This window comes from Strix uralensis, chromosome Z, assembly GCF_047716275.1.
Source record: "Strix uralensis isolate ZFMK-TIS-50842 chromosome Z, bStrUra1, whole genome shotgun sequence".
In the NCBI taxonomy this organism is placed as follows: Eukaryota; Metazoa; Chordata; class Aves; order Strigiformes; family Strigidae; genus Strix; species Strix uralensis.
In genome coordinates, this window is record NC_134012.1 from 91,221,550 (window position 1) to 91,240,304 (window position 18,755).

The 18,755-nt window shown below is 44.6% G+C and overlaps 1 protein-coding gene across 2 annotated transcripts in view; it reads right to left on the reverse strand.

Annotated features, from left to right (window-relative positions):
* LOC141937384 (phospholipid-transporting ATPase ID-like) overlaps nt 1-18,755 on the reverse strand; it is a 75,176-nt gene that overhangs the window by 46,185 nt on the left and 10,236 nt on the right. For both annotated transcript variants that reach the window (XM_074854941.1, XM_074854942.1), the window contains exons 3-4: nt 10,377-10,435; nt 589-702 (exon numbers count right to left, since the gene is read on the reverse strand). In XM_074854941.1, the coding sequence (XP_074711042.1) occupies nt 589-702; nt 10,377-10,435 (173 nt within the window). The remainder of the gene's footprint in view (nt 1-588; nt 703-10,376; nt 10,436-18,755) is intronic.

Sequence of the window (18,755 nt, forward strand, 5' to 3'; positions counted from 1 at the left end):
GCCATTATGAGCCACAGGGTTCAATAGTGTTGTCCATGTCTGACACACTCCATATTAGACACCTTCCTCACCCTGCTGAGCAGGGAGCAGCAATATTCAGCTCTATGCAAACTAGCTCCAACCTTGAGCCTTCCTGATGTTAACTCCTTCTTTCTCACGGAAACAGTACAGGTTACAAATTTGTTGTTCTTCTCACCGTTTCCTTTGAGACTGACGATGAAACTTGCCTTTAAACCTATGGGTAAGAGAGGACTTCCTTTTGTTCTACAGGAGGAATGAGTACTGCAAATATGGGGACAGAACTCAGATGTACAGACAAAGAGGTGGTAGGCCAGGGCATGAAAAAGGTACACAATTTGTTGAAAACTTTAATTAAATTTTTTTCGTCATTTAGTTCAAACCCTCATATCCAAAGGTAAGAGAGGAAATTGCTTTTTTTCTGCCTTACTTTCTATCTACTTTAAGGTTTTACTAAGACACTAATTCATAACAGGGATATAGCTTGCACTTTATTGCAACTATCAGTACATAGACGGGCTTTGGTAACAGACAGTGCAATCTGCTAGAAACAGCACAGTGAATTCATACCTGCAAAATCAGCAAGAAAAGGAAGTAGGCATTGGCTATTCGCTGAAACTGTTCAAACAGGTTGAGAGGCAGGAAAGTGAAGAAGTTGTATTTCGATGTCTTAATTGAATTGTTCTGTAGGGAAAAAAGGAAAATAAATAGGATTGGTAAAACAGGAAACAAAATTACAGCACAACCCATTTCAACTGTGTTTTTACTTGCTTATATTTAGCAATAGCATTGTTTCCAACAGCAGCTCAAAACCCATTTCCTTTTCCCCCACACAATCGTGCTGATCCTGGATAAACAGGCAGAATTCCCCTTGGAATTGGGGAAAACATGATGCTCAGTTTATGCCAGTGCAACTGCAGGTAAATACAGGTACATGTAGTCGCTCACAGAGATGCATCTTCCCTTTATTAATAGTCTTCCTACTTACACATTGCACAAATAGAAAAACTGTAACCAGAACACAACATTTTTGCTAGTAGTGTCTGCAAAGCAGTGTTAGAAAATACACTGAGGTCAATTATCTATAACTTGTCCAGGATTTTGAAGCACCATTTGGCTGGACAACCCCTCAGGACCTATAAGTCCTCCCAGGAGCAGAACACAACATTATTATTTTCAGCTGATTCAGCAGCCTCTCAACTCAGCAACTTGAAGAGATGGCTTGTTTCTATTCCACAAAGATCACTTGAATGTGGTGTTGTGCAAACAGCCACTAATACAAGAACTCACCGTTTCAGTGAGTTGCAGTTTTGTTCCCTTTTCCAGTTTCCTTTTCTAATTGCAGACGGCCCCTCCAGACACAAGCAATGGCTGCTCCCCTATCTGTCTTCTTGAAACCAGAGAAAGACCCAAGCTTCAGATTACAGGACTGGGTATTTTCTTCTCCAAAGATCAGAGCACTCTGCTCCAATTCTTGCCATCTGACAGATTCAATCCACTTTACTGAGCCCACCAGCTTGGGCTGTCCCTTCAGTTTTTAAGTGTGCTAGACTTTCTTTTCATATGGAGTTTATCAAGTATTCATCCAGGTTTAGTCCTGGAAGCATGTATGCCATCTGTTGCCAGCACATCTAAAATTTGCCCCTTAGAAGCTCTCCAGAAGATGTCTATTAACCCCCTGCCAGGGAACCTAGGGTGTGACAGCACAAGGAGGCAGATATTACACAATGAATCTTCATTCAGTAATAGATTTGCTGGTTCAACAGAAGAGAAAATGGTGATTGTAGTATTGTAATAACCTTTAGATATTGCTAAGCTTCTGGGAGAACAGGAGCTACTAAGTATGAATCACAGGCCACTTCTAATCCATGCATTAATCCAGGATCTTGACATTTGAACTGACACACATCAGCATGTTTCCATCATTAAATCAATTATTTAAGATTACTACTGTAAGGTGTGTATGGGGGAAGCTCTTCCATTTTAGGCAGTTACTGGATTTTGCTATGTCCAGACACAAAGTACAGCAACATTCTTCAGCATTAACTTCATGTCTTATCCCTTCTACAAGCCAATGAATAAGTCTCTAAAAGGGCAGAGATGGAAACACCCTTCACAGAAGAGCAAGCCAAATCTTCCCTCTGATCGCACTCCAGCAAGAAAAGATGTTTATCACTGATCATCATATAAACAATATTGCCTGTCTCCTGGCATCATGTAGCCATCTCCGGGTGTGGTTAACTCTGCCTGTGATCTAAATGTCATGACACATACTTAAATTTGGTTTACTTCAAAACTCTTCACCAGGCTCCCCAGACACTGCTAAAACAGAAGCAATGGAAAAGCAGCATCCTCTGCAAATCCAACATAGAGAGAACTAAATTGCTTGACAAGACTGTGTCCATCAGATACAGAGTTTGGCAGATTTTTTAATAAAAACTGGATCTAAAATGCTCCCTGCCTACTAATCTGAAGAAAAATATCATGGCCACTTACATTAAAAAAGAGAAGGCAGTAGCTGCAGGACAAAGTAAGTACAGGGGACATGACCTTTGTGCGTCAACAGAATTCAGAGGGTCACATACAACATGGGAAAAACTATTCAGTAAACACTCACACAAAGTTTACAGATCTTTGCCTGCAAAAATCTCAGAGGGAGATAAGAAAAGAATGGGAGTGGTTTATTTCAATTCCTGCCTTCTATTTCTGTCCATTAATTACGTCAGGAAAACCACTGAATGAACCAGAGCCATTCATTTTGTTTCCTATTGCCATTAGGCACGGTAAAAATCCCAGACATAACAGCTTCCAAATGCTCAACTGCAGGAATCTGGACATCCAATATTTTCTCTATAGTTGTTCAGGATCGTGATATTGTTTGACATGCACTGCCTTTTGGGACACTGGGACACTACAGACCACAGGGTAACGACGGAGTATTGTAGTGGATCTTCTCATTATTCTAGAATCTATAATTAAAACTAAGTGCCAGAAAAAAAAGAATTCCTCATAATCACCATGAAGATTTCTAATTCAACAAGTAACTTGTTCATGGCCCTCAGGGGCTAAAGGAATATCAATATTAGATGATAAAAACAAACTAGGGAAAACGTCGGCCTTTCCAGTTCAAAGCTCTGCATTCCCACATCACAGATACAGTTGAAGCTCTGTGTAAGATACCATTTATGTTTTCATGCAATACTCCAGGGCTGTGTGCTTTGACAGTTGGGGGTCTTGGTTGACGATACCGAAATCTCAGTTGGCCTCTGCTTTTGATCTTATGCTACTTCATGATGCTTAAAACCATCGCTCCCTGTCACTCCTTTAGAGCTGTACCAGAACTGGACTCTGGGGTGGGAGGGGAACCTGCAGCACCGCAGTGTGTTAAACAGTCCATATGCAGCCATCATTTTGTAAGCAATGCCTCTAAAGCGTCATCTGCCTTACCTCCCCCATGCTCTGCCTTCAGAGAGGGAGACTCCCATATGGGAGAAGTGATGGAGGGGAAACATCTTTGAAGCAACATTTAAGTATTAAGAGGCCTTACTGGAACTTCTGGTTCTCCTATAGATTTATGAAAATCAAACATTTAAGAAAAGCAGCTCTATGGGCCAAGCACAAAGATGGGAGCTTTACAGTCCCTGCCAGATCTGCTCAAGACTTCTGGTTGACCGTGGGCAGCTCCTGCATGCCCCTGTGTCCTAAAGGAATAGGCTCAGGCGTGGTTACCCACCGTCAGCCTCAAGCTCTCCAGATGCGAAGCTTGACACAAGAGCAACGTTGTCTGTGGGTGAGGGATTATTCTCATCTGCTCTTTTCAGGGGCTAGATTCACACCTCCTGGAGGTGTGACTCCACCAAAATGCTGTCCCTAAGAATAGTGCTCATCGCGCCACAGTTACACAAGTCCAGATCTGGCAGATGAGCTGTTACTTTGGGGGTGTTGTCAGAAGCCCGTCTGTGACGTCCGACCACAGGCAAACGCTCAGCAGATGGCTCCTACCTTTGTTCACTGAGCAAACAAATCATCTCCTCACCATAAAAGTCACTGGAAATAAGAGACACTGCTGCTTTCGTGGCTAGATTACAGGGACTAAAGGGTGATACCCAGAAAAGGCAGGATATGGCAGGGTATTGACCACTTGAATTTATACCCCTGGGTCGGTGACATATTAGTTTCTAGCAGCTGGACAACCTGGCCCAAAGCAAATTTTAGCAAAACCTTGGCAATCCCACAGGGAGGTGTTTTGCCATGACACCTGGCAATTTCTCTGGTACCTGCGTAGCACAAGGTACAGACCAATGAAGCAACTGAGAAGCAGAAACAGCTTTCCCAGGTGCTTTGATAAAGCCTGGCAAGGAGGCAGCAGAAGAGCAATTCAGTGGCACTTTGTTTAACTACAGCAGTGCAATGCGAAGGCATGCAGATGCCATATGCAGAAATGTCACCATAGGGTTGTGAATGTGCTCAAGGACATATTTAATAAACTCATGTAACAGGGCATGTGGTGCCACAGAGGCTTTGTTTTCATAGGAAATACACATCAATCAGACCAGATCAGTTTTAAGCCTACCAAGTTCACTGCCTTATTCCTGATGGTGGGGAGCAGCCCCAGCTCAGCAGAAGACTGAGAAAGGCCAACAGGATGTGATGGGGTTCATCTGGTCCCTGTAAAGATCTCATCCTGACTCTCAGAAGTAAAAGAGTGGCCAGACACCAGAAATAAAAAGATCTATATCCAACCCACAATCCTTTTCAGATTTTTCATTTTTCCTTTTTTTTTTTTTCTTTTCTTCTTTTTTTTCTTTTTTAGCAGCCTTGGGAATTTCTTACAAATGTAACCCCTTGACCCCCTCTTGGCAGCAATAATGAAGTGAGTTTCAGGATCCCATTCCACTTTGGGTAGTCCAGGAAAATCTCTAGGAAAATGTGGTCACTGGTTGTGTTTTCCTATGCTGTTCTGCCTGGTGTCATCCCATTACAGAGCAGTTAATCATCACTGTGGTGAGTGTCCTCATCATGGTGGTGCAGAGGTGGACACGGAGGCAGATGGAGGTGGCATGGCTTGATGACCTCACAGGGTTGCTCACAGACAGGATCTAAATGTCTTGTCTCTTAGTCCTCTCCTTCAACTACACTGCCTTCTCCTCCCACTCAGCTTCGTACCTGAAGTTGCTGCCAAGCAGGGAGAAGTGAAGGGGAGGGCAGAGCTCTGCTGAGTGGTGCAGAGAAGGCAAATTCCAAACCCCCGTACCCTGTTCATTAAGGTCTCACATAACCAGACTCCATGAGGTTTAAGCTAAGATGAAGAGTGAAGGACTTGGTCCCAAGGAGCCTACGGACTTCAGTGCAGCTCACGTCTGGCACAGCTCAACCTTTCTGTGCTTGTCAGGGTCTTAAGGGCCTTGACTTCACCTGGCATCTCCATCCACAACACCTATCCAGGGCTCAGGACCCCACTTTAGCCCAGCCATGGTCTTTCAGTCTTTGCCTGAGCTATGTTGTAGGAGTGCCAGTCTCCAGCCTGACATCTGTTCTAGTTTCCCTGATGAACCTATCCAGCTCTGCTTCCTGGATGGACTTTGGACCTATGGTGTAGCCTTCTCTTCCGCCCTGTCTCTTGCTGCTCCTGGCTGTGCTCCCTAGATGGACTCTGGACCTGATTCATCACCTCACCTTCTCTGGGATGGTCAGGATGGGCCCCATTATTAGCATCCTGCTGTGTCCCCTCCAAGCAGATGCTGCAGGACTGCACCGTGGTCAGTGAGGGCATTGCCTATGCTGGGGTCACCCTCAACTCCCAGCCTGTCCCCTCTCATGGGGCAGTCCTGCTGTGGCTGCTCCCTGACAGTACCTCACCTGGTCTTTGGATTAATCCAGCTAACACCTTCACATTCCCAAATGCAGAAGGAGCAGTGCAGGTTGTTGCTGTAGCTATTTCTTCAGGGGCTACTCAAACCACTTTTTACATGATCAGACAACAACACTCCCTTCAACCTTGAGTGTGATGAATACTGAGAAACATTTGCAGGTTGAGACAGAAAGAGAGAGCAGCTATTGCCACCATCCTGACCACAATGACAAGGTCCTTGAGAATAACCCACCAGGAATCCTTCTCAGCTCGAAGCACGCAAGCAGAGGAAGTGGAGCAGAGTCTGAGCCCACTGTCAGAGCTCCTTGCTCTTTGACTAAATTTCAAACAGATAAGAACCCAGCTGCAGATCCAGCACAGGGCAATGTGTATTGGCCATAGAAAGTAATATACATCCCTCCTATTTCACTAAAGAATTCATCAGGTGACCAGGGAGAACAAAAGCAGAGTCCAAGCAGCCCCCTCGCTGCTGGTCCTGCAGAAAGGATGCTGGTTTGACCCTAGATCCTGATCCAAGATGAAATTTGTCATTGACTCATGGGCCCTGCATTTCCTCTCCTATTGTCTGAAAGCCAATTTCAAAGTTGTTTTCGCAGCCCTTTGTGACGTCCCAGTGCAGCTGTGCTAAATTCCAACGTGAAAGCGAAAAAATAAAAGGGAATTGGGATCAGACCAAACATTGAAAGCCTTCAGAAGAGATTTTCTTCTCTAGAGTGTTGATAGACAGAGAGCCCATCGTGGTGGACCCACATGGGGCAGTCCCCTCTGCATCTGTGCTGGGGACAGTACAGGCAGGCTGGGGACAGTGTAGCCAGATTGAATTGCCTCAGATAAGAACCTCAATTAAAGCCCCTAAATCTTGCTGGACCACATCTGGCACCCGGCTTTCCACTTCATTTCAGTCTTTACACAGGCATGTCTCTTACTGAGGTCAGGAAGGATCTTCCTGTCTGCAGTGTGGATAAACATGGGATTAGGACTTTTCATTTTTACTGACCTATACTGAGTCCATTTCTGTGCTGCACTAAGTGCCGTTGCATGCCACTCATTCACACTTGGTTTCTGAGTCATTCCTAACTAATTTTGTGAGCTGGTGGGTAGTACATACCTTCACACTCAGCCCTTTCAGTTAACTGCACAGCACTTTGTTTTAAAGTTTGTCTTATTTTTCTAAGCTACTGTGTTCTTGTGTGCAGGATAAGGCCAAGGATGTCTGGGGTTGCAGCACTCTGAAAGCTCTAGTTTCATCTTCAGTCTTCACACTAAGTCCAAATAAATCCTGACCTACCCAAGCACTGACAGTGCTTAAAGCTGCCACCCTTAACCACAGACACCTCCTATTACTTAATCACAGCAAAAACCATCAGAAGACATGTAGGAGGCTTCTTCAGGTAAGAGACACTTCCCTTGTCCCCCTGTCAGTCTGTACAGCCTCTGTTCACACAGAGGAAGGAGACCACCCCAATCTTCCAGCCCACTGCATGACACATCTCAGATACCCATGGGGTGTATTCAGTTCTTCCTCTGAAGCTGTCTCTTGGCCTCACTGTGAAGCCTCTGTGTTAAGGGGGTTTCCACTACATGCAGCTCCTATCCACCTCTTATCCTCATCCTACCCTATCAGTCCAGCTTCTCTCACTGCCCAACCCCCCTGCCCAGCCCGTGCTCAGCTAAAGAGGTTCTGTGGCTGGGGCAGAGTGGCAGGAACACACTGCAGCTTGGCCTCTCGCTTATTTTCTGATGAGCTCTGGGAGAGAATTTGCCCTGCAAAGTCTCCTGCAAGTCCAAGTGTGAGGGATCTGGACGTGCCCTTGCACGTACTGGCAGATGCAGCTTTCCACGGTGCAGCATCAGGTTCCAGCAAAGCTGGTTTGAGCATATTCGTGAGTCTTGCTTCATACCAGGAGGGCCAGCTTTCAGCAGCTGCCAGAGCTGATGTCAGACTCCATACACACTAGAGTTTTCAAGTCTTTCTCAGTTCCTCTCTTCTCCCTTCACAGATATCCTGTAGACTTTGCACTGGGAAGAGACGATAACCACCAACTATTCATGGACAACACACCCACCTCTGATTGTACTTTCCACTTCCCTGTTCTCACTGATACTAAACGAGGACAAAGCATCTCTGTACCTTTGATCTATGCCTACATAATAAAAACTCTTTTTTGTTAACGAAAGGCCCAAAGCTTCATACTAGCTGCAACGTACAGCCTGGCCACAGCAGTAAGGCAATGCACTACGTGCCTGTTTGCATTTCCCTTTCTTTTCCTTACTGGCCTTTCTCAGCAGCTGCCTCACCCTAAAGAAACATTTACCGCCTCACCTAGCTTTGTTACAAGAACCTGTTCTATAGGTTTTATGGCTAACATGGCCTTAAGTTACCAACTAAAGTAAACTCCACTGGCCTTCACTGTCTAAAATACTTTCTAAACTTTGTTATATTGCTGTGTTTCCTTCCAGTTTCTGCCCAGTGTCCCTTTTATCTGGCTGGAATAGCTATTGGTGCAACCTTTCTTGTGTCTTGAGAGAAGGCAAGGCCACTGTGCAGGAGGACAAGGACTAATGGTTCTCACTGTGGGACCAAGAGTTGGAGGACAGCTGTTCTCCTCCTGGCTCTATAAAGAAGACTCAAATCACCATGCGGCCATCCATGTATGCTGATTCTCATGTCCCGAAGACCTGAGCACCACAATGAAACACAGACAGCCCAAACGCTTCCATTGCTTTCTTGTACACAGGTGACACTAAATACATGAGAGTGGGAAAGACATATTGAGGGTGGATTGTGGCTGCAGGAGACAGAAATTACTCTGTCCAGAAAATATCAGCATGCTGAAAGACAACTGAGACCAATAGCTGCTGTGCCTGAGCACCCCAGGGCAGGCTCCAACATTCAGTCTTGGTCCCCCTGGATCACATCCCAGTGCTCAGCAGTGCAGCTTCACCGTGTTCAGACAAATCTGAACGTGAGGAAAGGGCTCGCATTTGACTCTCGCAGTGGACTACAGGACTGGAAGAGCTAACTTTCAGGAGCATCATGCATATGTTGACTGGAGAGTACCAGGAGACTATCTCCCTTTTTCACATCTCCAGATGCACCCAGCAATCTATAGCATGGGATCTGAAGTAACTTATCAGCAAGGTTAGTCCTTTTCACACACCATGGTAATCTGGGTTTAATAAATTGAACTTTTGCATATTGGAAATAAGCAGCCCTGTATGGTTAGGGCAGTGCTTGCATCACCGCTTAAAGTCTTTTAGTACTCTACTGTCAGGTTCCGTGCAAATCAAATGTGCTTTCCCAGGCTCAAATCACCAGACTTGATAAGGCATTTGTGCTGCATGGCCCTTTACATATATTAAATACAAACCATTTCATATTCAGGACACGTGCAGCAGCTCTGTACGCAGGAAGTCTCTAACCTGTGTTGGTTTGTTCATGGATGAAAGGTGACCACTGAAAACCATCCAGTTCATGTTCCCAACAGATCAGCTACATTAAGATCTTTAGTAAAAGCTGTTGGCAAGTCAGACTTTCTGTCTCACAACAAATTACAGTGTTCTGAAATGTTGAGTTTTTTCAGTTCTTACTGAGAAAATACTTGTGATGTTCCTAAACCAAAACACAATTTGAAGGAGCTCCTGAGTAAAACTGAAGGATGAATTTCACCGCTCGAATTCAGATATGCAGAGGACAAAAACTCACAAAATTTGTTTCACTATCAGTTGGCAGCTGCAAACGCTTTGAAAGAATGCAGCTTCAGGATCCTCTCAAGGAGGAGATGACCCTGCAGCCAGGCAGTACAAGTCTAGCAACTGAGTTATCCCTCCTCTGCACACAGTGTCAGCAAATGGTCCACAAGTTTTGGAAATCAAGTTGCCAAAGGGGCTGCCTGGCACTGTAGCCTGGCAGACCTGGGTCACAGCCAGCCTGTGTCATGATGTTTGTTGGAATCACAGATTTCATGGCACAATGTGAACCTAAGTAGGCTGTTAAGGAGCTGGAAATAAAGTTGTCAGGAAGCCAAAAAGGCCTGATTCAAAACCTTCCTGCCAGAGAGGATTCCACTGTGAGAGCTGAGGAACTGACACATTTCCCTTCCTCCTTTACTTTAAATGGAGACACATTTCCAACTGAAAACTCCCCCCAGGTCTCTTATTGAAAGGCCTTGGAGCCTGATCGTGCAAATGCTTTGACTCACAAGTAATTTTCTGGAAGTGTGTAAAGTCATTGCGTTACGCTCTTCCAGCATTAGATCTCCTTAAACTGCCCATCTGCAGGGTTGAGTTCAAAGGCAGAGCTCCCTATGATTGACTCAGTAATGAACCATCCCTGATGGTTCATCTGGCACATGTTTGCCTTGTTTGCAAAATCATAGCTAGTGTGCAGTCCTGTCACCCCCTTGAAACAACATTTAAGACATGAAGCAGATGCAGCTATGTCTGTGACTACATCTGCATGAAACAGCATATGCTGGTTACTTACAGCATATTCAAACTGCAGATTAAAATCCCGGTTGTTTGCTTGAAGTTGTCTCTCTTCCTCTGTAAAGTAGAGGAAATACGTCAGACGTGTTTGAAGGTAAGCAGAGTCAATACAGATATGAATGAAACATCAGAAAACACAAGCAGAACTGCTAGAAGGTAAAGTCACCAGGAATCTGTGCTCTGGGCTAACCATCCCATGTCAGGGAACTGAAGAGGCTCCTGGCACTGACAGAGCAGCACCATGGACTGGTACCATAGCATGCTAAACCCATAATCCAAGTCTCCTCTACCCATAATCCACTGCAATGCCAGCACTGGTTTTACAGGTTGTTCACCTTGTCCTGTGTAACCATTTAACTAGTGGTGCTCACTATTCCTGCCCTGCTCCTTCTCTTCCCCCTGAAGTCTCTGAAGTTGTTGCCTTCAACCTACTGTTAGGGCCCTTCTTCCAGTACAAGTACATCTCCTAGCATCATCTCACAGGTGGGACATCACAGCCGTAGCTATAATGAAATAAGAAACTACTGGAAGGGTTTTCAAAAGGTCACCAAATCTATCCTCTACCTCAAGACAGGGTCATGCCTGTCATTCCCAATAAATGTCCTAGAAAGATCCAGTGATGGTTGTTCTTCTGACTACCTATTCCAGGACTGCAGTGTCCTTCTCCTGGGGGAGTTTCTTCCCCATTATTTAGTGTAAAACTCATTATTTTGATTTAAAGAAATTGTATCTTCTCCTGGGATGGTCAAAGGTGCTCTTCTGCTCCACCTCAGTTCCTTGTGCTACTTGCCAAGGATGCAGAGCACAGACGAGTTCATTATGTATTGAAAGCTGTTATGCCTTACTGTAGTCTTCTCTTCCCAAGGGTAAGATTCTCCACTTTCTTCAGTCTCTTCCTATGGGTCAATCTGTCAGAAGTAACATCACTCTTGCTGCTCTCCAGTGGGCTTCCCAACTTGCTCACCTCATTCTGGATGCGCAGTGGCCAAAGTGGGCCATAGTTTGCAGATAAGGCCTTACCAAAGCTGACCAGAGCACAAGGGACACTCCACCTATCTTGTAGACAATGCATATTTGACATGGGAATTCACTTAGAAGTAATTTAAAATAATATCCTTATGCACCACCAGTGCACAGCTGATGGCGTTCCAGAATATGATCCATTTCGGCAGATCCTTTCTGGCAGTGCCAGTACCTCATCAGGCAATGCAAATCTTTCATTTGTCCTTGCTGAACTGCATCCAAATTTTTTCAGACTATTCCTCCAACTAGTCAATTCTAATCCTATCTTTCAGTGTGCTTGTAGCTCCTGCCAGCATGGTGCCATTCGCAGATTTACTAAGTGTGTTCTTTATTCTGCTAGCCAAGATCTCGAAGAAAATATTGAATACCAGAATCAGGATACATCCCTGAGGAATCTCTCAAGTTTCATCATCAGTCACTCATAACTATTGTCAGCGTATTTTTTTTCTGGAAAGTCTGGCACTCACTGTGTGGTGATTTTATCTTGAGCACCTATCCCCAATTTACTTGTAAAAATGCCATAAGTGACAGTCAAGATGCATGACAGCTATCTAAGGCTTTTTCACTAGCCCTCTGGCTACCACTAATTCAGAATTAATTTTTGTTTGATGCAGTTTTTCAGGACTGCTGACTGTTAACCATCTCTTCACTCCCCCCGCTTCTAGTTACTTTGAAGTGGTTTGTTGGATCGTTTTAACCTTTACCCAAGAAGTGAAGCCAATATATCTATAATCGCTCAGCTTTTCTTTTTCCCCTGTTTCAAGACAGATGCTATGCTTGCTCTTTTCCCAGTCTTCTGAGCTTTGCCTGTCTGTGCACCAGGCAGCATTGCTCCAGGCCATGCTCTACCTTACCTTGCCAACCCATTCCCTCTCTATTCCAGCTGAAAACCTCCCCTCTTCTGCTCTGTTTCTGGCAACTATTATGTTAGATGTCTAAAGAAGAAAAAAACCAAACCAGACCAAAACCCCCAGATTTCTTAGCATTATTTGTTAGGCTTTTTTCACTGAGTAGCAGACATAAATGGTCTTTGATCTCTCTCTTACTAGAAGGGTTACAGAATCCCAGAGATCCCAAGTCTTACAGAACAACTTTTATTGCCCTTTGTGTCCTTGATGGCGTTTTCTCGCTTTCAGCCTTTGCCACACAGTTTGTGCTGGATAAAACAAGCTGCTTTGCACATTCTGGAGGCATCCTTCCTCTGCCTAAAATGAATGAGGAGCTTGTGATTTTGGCATTTCACTCAGCCTTCTGAGCCCTTCCCTGAAGGATGATAACTTATTATATACCTGTGCCCTTACTATCAATTATTTAAGGAAACAACAGCTCTGCTTAATTCTCCCTCCACCCTAGACTTCCTTCCCATGAGATCTCAGTTACTAGTTCTTCATATTTACTGACGATTTCCTTCTTGGAGTCCATTTCAAACACTTTTCTATTGTCACTTTTTCCTAAGTAATATACTGTCATTTCATAATCATTCCCATTTACACTCCCTCCTGCTTTCACAGGACCAGCCAGCTCCTCCCTGTTGGAGGGAATCAGTTCTGGAACAGCCTCCTCTCTAGATCCAAAAAATGACGCACCTCTGCACCAAGATGCTGTGCCAGCTGAACAGGTCGTGTTCCCCTACGCTCCTCTCCAACTCTGCCTCTGCATAGCTAGAATTCTTCATTTATCACCATGCACTGTCTCTCAGAAAACTAGACTTTTTTTTTTTTTTTTTTTCCCCACAAAATACTGCCCTTCTTGGTTTGCTATGCCTGTGTTCTTTACTCAGAGATCTGCAATTTGTTCATCTCTTTCTTCAGGCTGGATCTTAGAGCACACAGACATAGAAGGAAAATCTCTGTTACCCTTCCAGAATAAGCTTTATTATCTATTAATATTCCAGCCTCATGAGTTATCCCAGCACATGTCTATTACACCTATTAAATGATGTGTTAAGACATCTAGTTCTTCCTGTTTATTCACTTTTGCGTTAGCAAGCGTCTAAGCTATTAGGTGCATTGAACTGCTATCCTTCCTCCTTTCGCTCCAATAACCCTATAAATAATACAGCATGCCTAATTTTTAAGCCTTTTTTCAGATCACCATTTTTTCTGTCTCTCTCTGTGGGCCATTTTCATCAAGCCCTCTAATTACTAATGTAAAGCTATGTTAGCAGGTAAACGTGCTTTTCCCTTTCTTCAGGCACACCTATCTGTGGCAGGCATTTTTGAATCAGCTCCCATCTGGCCCAACTGGGTGATTCAGACCAACCACAGAGGTTTCATTCAAGACCCTCAAAGTGCTTAATCTTTCATGCTTTCCTCAGACACATTTTGTCTCATCTTTCACAATGGGGAGAACAATGTACAGAGAGATCAGAGTAACTTGTCTGGTGCCCCAGAGGAAAACAGAAGTGGAGCTCAAGAGGTCCAAGCTTTCAGGGCTTCAACTATTGTGTTATGTGCCCCTTCAGGAATTTTCCTGAGACCAACCAGTATTATCAAAGCAGACGAAAGATAAAGCTGTTTGTTAAAAACAGAACTTCCCAACACTTGCACGTTTCCTCCCATACAGTAAGTGCTACTCTTATCCCCTCCCCAGGGGTTCCAAGTCTAGTCCTGGAATAAATGCCACTGAAAAGATAAATGGCTTTAATGTAAATAAGAATAGATGACAAAACTTGAAAACCTACTGGGCTACAGAGACATGCTCGCAGAGCCCGTGCTGGTCCTCGGCAGGGAACTGGTGGGCAGAAGCAGAGCTGAGTGCATGCACCACATGCTTATGTGGAGCAGCACAAACCAACCAAAGACCTGCAGCAACCCTGAAGTGAAAGGCTGGACACTCGCAGGGGACAACATTGTCTGTGCTGCTCATCGCCAGCAGGTCTGACCAGCTGCTTCACCAGAAGAAGCTAGACATGCATGATGGATGGAGAGGCACAAAGACATCCAGAACTGCTAATCTGGGTTGGAGTTTTTTGGGTATCTATTCCCTTGCCAGCACATGAGATATTTGGCACATGGCAGAGCCTCGGTGGCACACGGCAGCTTCTGAGAGGCTCTAAAGTCCTCAGTGACTTTCTGGTTTTCATAGGGCAGCCCTTGAGGGGACTGCACACAGAAACCGAAATCCAAGTGCTGCTGGCAGCAGCTGGACATGCTGTGAGATCCTTTGCTCCTCCAGGGCTTGCTGGGGGAGTGAGGAGATGTCCCCCTTCCTCAGCCTGCCCCCTGGGTCTGTGCAGCCAGGGACGAGGCACTTGACATGTGCAATTGAATTCAAGGAACTCAAATGCTCCTGGAAAGAAATAATCACGCGTGTATCTGCTCCAGTGAGGAAAGGAGCCTGGCTTCACACCATGGTGAGAGATGCACTCTCCAAGAGGAATGGCTTTTATGTGAGACACACAAATAGCTGCAAACAGCTTAGGGATGGCACAGAAACATGAAGCAGCGGGACGTGAGACAGAACAGCAAATGAAATTCACTCCAGTCATTGCCCTCCTGTGCCTGCTCGTATAGTACCTAAGGGTAGGTTTTCTAGGACAACCCATTTCTGAAGGCCCCAGATAGCTATGAACCTGATTCAAAACGGAATGGAAAGTCTCTGGCTTGCCATAACCATCCATCCCTCTCAGAGGCAGTGTCCCTAAAGGCCAAAATACAAGGCTAATTTTTAGTGGCAAGATTTTAATTTTCCTTACTGGGTAACAGCCAATACCTTTGGCTAAAGCAAGAACAACCACAAGAAATTGAAAAGCGTGCCTCATCCAACAACATCAGTAAGCAGAACTCACTTTCTGTCCTCTGGCTACACCAAACAAGAACCACTACTGACCACATGTACAGGGCAACACTGCCTCAGTGGTTTTATTTTTACCAGCAGAAGACTGTGAGGTCCTACTGCTGTGCCTCCTAAACCAGCAGTTCTCATCTGTCATAGACCAGACAGCTCTTATTTGTTTCTGGAACTGTTTGGACAGAAATGAAGCCTCTTGGATGATCACAATAAACAAAAAGTTAGGGAAAGTCAAGCATTACACCAGCTTCATCTGGAAACACAGCACAGGGTATTTTGGCTGTAGATCCAAGCACGCATGTCTTATCATGCCCTGTTGATTCTGAAAGCATTGAGAAAAAAGGGAGGGGAGACCTGAAGGGCTATCAGATGAGAAGTTTTTAATTTTTTAAAACCTCTTTATATCTCTAAGCAACTCAAACTTTCTGCTTCTGCAAACTGCGGTCACAAATCACTGGAAAGAAGGAATGGGATTTGTGCTCCAAGTTATCATTTCACTGCCACTGAAAACTATTTTAAATTATTCATCAGTGGAAACTCAGCATACATAAATATGGCTTAGTGCCCAGTTCTTGGTCTAACCACTGAGACCAAGTCACTGGGAAAGTGGCTATTTTCTCAGGCAGACAGATTTAGGAGCTAAAACACAGAATAACATCTGTATTTAATAAAATTAAACCCATGCCAAAAATCAGCTATAAATGTAACTGGCCATCCCACCAGCCTTCTCCATTTAGGATTCCTGCATGGAAAAGTCCTGCAAAAGGTTAGATTCAAGATCTGGTCAGACAGCCTGGAAATTTGTTTCTGCTTTGTACTAAGGAGCATGTGCCAAGAGCAATGCTTTCAACACGCTGTTGGAAAAATTTTGTAGGTATTAGGTCTTGTGGCTCCAAGAAAACAGGAGGTTAAGGGCTGGTGATTTTGCCAAGTCATATACAAACCAGGGCCTGATACCTCATGCATGAAACAAACACAGCCCAATTAGGGGAGTGCCAGTGTAACTAAGGCTGACAACAGAACAGAGACAAACTCTGTAAAAATAATGATCTCTACTCCACCCTTTAAACAACTGACCTCAAGAGCACAAACGCTGCCCTGGACCAGCTACAAAGAGTGGCATCCAGGAGCTGGGCTCATCTCCCCAGCTTCCCTTGCAGAGTGGCTCTTAGCAAAGCTATTAACCTTACAAATACCGAGTTGTGAAAGCTGTAACACGGTTATTCTGATCCCAAGGGCACACATCTGACCTTCCTGAGACTGTAATTCAGGTGTCTGCTGCAACAGGGTATAAGCAGTCTCAGAAGACCTCTACCAGTCGCAGCACATTTTTTGTTTCAAATCTCATGATGTGTCTCCTTCCACTTCCTTCTGCCATATCTCCCTCCTACTCTTGTTGACCCTACTTTCGGGCACCTCATCGTCACTGCATGACCCAGCTTTTGGTATCACCTCTCAGCAATGGCACAAGTGCCACCTCACATCCAGCACCCAGGAGATCACCTGTCTCTTCAGAGGCAGAGAAATCCTAGCCCTTATTTCTGGTCTGTGCTGGACTGTTACTCTGCTTGCACGAGTAGCTGAAACCCACCATGGTGGATTGGTACCTCTATCCTCCCTCCAAAAAATAGAATTATAGTGTCCCTTGAAAGGCAACTACATGGGAGATGGCAAGTCATTGTATACTGTATTAGGCAACTAAAATTGCTGCTCCTAGGGAGGTGATTATACAAGCTAATAGCCAAAATCTCCTTTCACCTCAAAGCAATAATTGTCCCTTTTTGCGCCCATGAGAGATGAAAGAACTATGCAACGAGCTTCTCAATTTGCAGGTGCTGTACCTGGGTAGAATCCCTACTGTTGGGTTAAAGAGAACAAGATATTTTTTTATAGCGTCGATATCACAGAATTTCACATTCATAACACAGCAGTGCCTTGCTGGGATCAGAGTTGCACTGAGCGAAATCTACCCAAAACCAAAGCCAGGGATCTTTACCCTCAACATTTAGTATGGATCTGAGGATACGTGGGTGAAGGGAAGAGCCATAGGACAGGTCTGAGGCTCACAGTGGTTAAATAGCTACATTTCACAGCCAGTCTGGGACACACACAGACAAAAGCAAAACCTTCATCACCTGAGAGTCAACCTAAGGCTGTAACCTGCCTGGTGCCGGCCTGCCTGCTGTTCCGCGGCACAAAACCGAAGCCCATCCCTGCCCTGAACCCCAGCCAGAGCCTGGCAGGGTGCAGCAAGCGTGGCTGGGGCAGGAGGAGTGGTGAGAACGCGGTGGGATGGAAATGGCGAAGGGGAAGGTTGCAGCCAAGCCCTGCTTGGAGCAGGAACATGCCCAACTGCCGGGCAAACAAACACGTTTTTTATTATTGTCTCAAAGGAAGGGCTCCCCAGGGCTTTGTGTTACAAAACTGCACATTTCTGATGTGTAGATGCCCCCTCTTCTATGAAGCCTCTCTGGTTGCTGTGGTTGGAGAGGATTTATGCTGGCAATCAATCACATGCATTTTCATCTCTGAAATGGAACAGCTTGCACTGAGTCTGAGGGATTCAATTTTAAAAAACCTGCAGCAAGACCATTCAGAGACACCACCATAAATGGGATTAGCCCTATTCCCTCCTGCCTGTTCCTCCATTATCAAACAAAGATATTCTTTATTATGTCTTTTTGCCTCAAAAGAACAAGAATCCTCCTTCCTCCTCAAGAAATGAAATGCAAGAAATGCACTTTTGTGGTCATGGATTGTATCTTTGGTGCTTGGTACTGAGCTCAGCCTCCTGCTACCACTAAACAGACACTACATGGCAACTGGAATTTCCCACGTAAGTAAAACATTTCAAATGTCCCTGGTATTAATGCAAAATTATTTTTTTTCTGGCATCACTAACAGTGGGCCCACTTAGGAGATGTGCTAACATACCTCCATTTTCATACAGCAGATGAAAGGTCTGAAATCAAAAATCTTGAGGGCGAACTGGATTATTTCTGCTTCAGGTTCAGTAAATTTTTAATATGAAGATAAAGTTCAATATTAGATCCTGCCATTTTCTAAAAGCAGTATTTGATATTATCACCATAAGGAGAGAGAAAACAAGAAAAGAGAGCTCCAAAAGGATGCCTCAGATTTGCCAAGCATGTACAACACTCGTGGTCAAATAGTACTCTTGGGACACAGGCCTGGAAGAAGTGCTAGATAACCTTAAAACAGAAAATATTCCCTTTTAGGTTATTCTGGGAAGGGACAGAGTCTGCCTCATCTCTCCTTTCCCTGTCTCCTTCAATAATACCAGTTCTGGTTTTTCTTTGCTTCCTCCTCCCAGTGATGCCTCACCCACCTGCCTTAGCTCTGGGCAAGGGGTGAGGACTCACCATGTCTCAGAAACACCTTGCAACAGTCTATTTCTCAAGAAGCATCTATAACTTTTCATGTTTGCTTTCAGTCCACTTCAGAATGAAAGTAGGTATATTTCAAATATATTAGCAATAGAAATTGTCTCGTTTTCATTTTGGAAAACTTTAATTTAAAAAATTTATTTTTCAAATTTGAC